Source organism: Molossus molossus, unplaced genomic scaffold (genome assembly GCF_014108415.1).
Source record: "Molossus molossus isolate mMolMol1 unplaced genomic scaffold, mMolMol1.p scaffold_m16_p_2, whole genome shotgun sequence".
NCBI classification, from domain to species: Eukaryota; Metazoa; Chordata; class Mammalia; order Chiroptera; family Molossidae; genus Molossus; species Molossus molossus.
In genome coordinates this window covers 124,732,762-124,734,257 of record NW_023425355.1, presented here as the reverse complement: position 1 = coordinate 124,734,257, position 1,496 = coordinate 124,732,762, and the positions used below count along the sequence as shown (strand labels likewise).

Below are 1,496 nucleotides of genomic sequence, written 5' to 3'. Positions count from 1 at the left end.
TTTCTGAGAGTATGGACATCAGATCTGCAGAGGCAGGTGTCCCAGGCCTTTTCTAGAGTGAAGGTGAGAATCCTGAATGAGGACTGAGGACCCCAACGAGCCCAGGATAGTGAGTCCCGTGGAGCTGTCAGCAACGGGCGCCCCCTGGCAAGGGCGGTGGGCAGAGTTGCCCCTTTAGTTCCTCTAAGAGGCCCCAAGAAGTTGAGGACCTGGGTTTAAGGTGCTAATTTAGAGCAGCGTAGAAGAGGGGGCCCAGGCGCTGCCAAAAAGTTGAAATGGTGGCCTTGAATGGGAACTGAGGGCTCCCACCCTCCATAGCAGAGAGGGCTCCCCAAAGACTCGACCTGCCTATGGCTGCTGTCAGCCCTAGTAAGCACTAGGCAGGGCTGCCCAGCTGCAGCCTGAGGCTCACTTTAATGATTCCCACAGGGTTCTCAGAGGACACATTGATCAGAACAGGAGCCCGGTAGGTTCCTAGAGCATTGCCCTCAAGGAAAGCTGCAGAAGTGGCCTTCTTAAAGTGAAAGTAGTATATCTGTGATGAAGGTGCTCACACCCTCTCATCCTCCCTCCTCTCAGGCCCAGGTCACCTGCTGTCCTAACCGCACTTCTGCCTACTGTCTTTGATAGTCATCATGCCTCGGCGCCGAAAAAATAAGCTCCGCATCCATGAGAAACACCACAGCACAATGGAGAACAAGCAAAGTTCCTCCAAGACCCTGCCTCTCACTGTGCAGCCTCCAAGAGACTCTCTAACCAAGATGACCGGTATGTTGGTGCAGTTCCTGATGCAGATGTACGAAATGAGAAAGCCTATTAGGGAAGCAGATATGCTCAAGATTGTCCCTGAAAAGTACAAAAATCGCTTCCTTGAGATCCTCAGAAGAGCATCTTTCAGCATGGAGGTGGTATTTGGTGTTGACTTAAAGGTGGTTGATGCTACGAAGCATGCCTATGACATTGTCAGCAAAATGGATCTCCCCAACAATGGGAGGGTGAGCCGTGGCAGGGGATTTCCCAAGACCGGTCTCCTGATGAATATCCTGGGTGTCATCTTCCTGAAAGGCAACTGTGCCACTGAGCAGAACATTTGGGAATTCCTAAATAAAATGAGAGTATATGCTGGAAAGAGGCACTTCTTATTTGGCGAGCCCAGGAAGCTCATTACCCAAGATTTCGTGAAGCTGAAGTACCTGGAGTACCGCCAGGTGCCCAGCAGCAATCCTCCATGCTACGAGTTCCTGTGGGGCCCAAGAGCCTATGCGGAGACGAGCAAACTCAAAGTCCTGCAGTTTTTGGCCACGATTAATCGAACCATCCCCAGCGCCTTCCCACCCTGGTACTTAGAGGCTGTGCAAGATGAGCAAGAAAGAGCCCAAGCCACAATTCCACTAAAGGCTGACGCCAACGCCATGGCAGTGAATGATTCCAGGTCATGTCTCACAGCTCCTCCCACACCTGGTGAAATAGAAGCAGATTCTTCATGTTGTGGTTGA

At 51.7% G+C, this 1,496-nt stretch overlaps 1 protein-coding gene across 1 annotated transcript; it reads left to right on the top strand.

Annotated features, from left to right (window-relative positions):
* Positions 1–635: 635 nt before the first annotated feature.
* On the top strand, positions 636–1,496 carry LOC118635501 (melanoma-associated antigen B3-like). Its single transcript, XM_036270156.1, has one exon. The coding sequence runs from the start codon at positions 636–638 to the stop codon at positions 1,494–1,496; it is 861 nt and encodes a 286-aa protein (XP_036126049.1).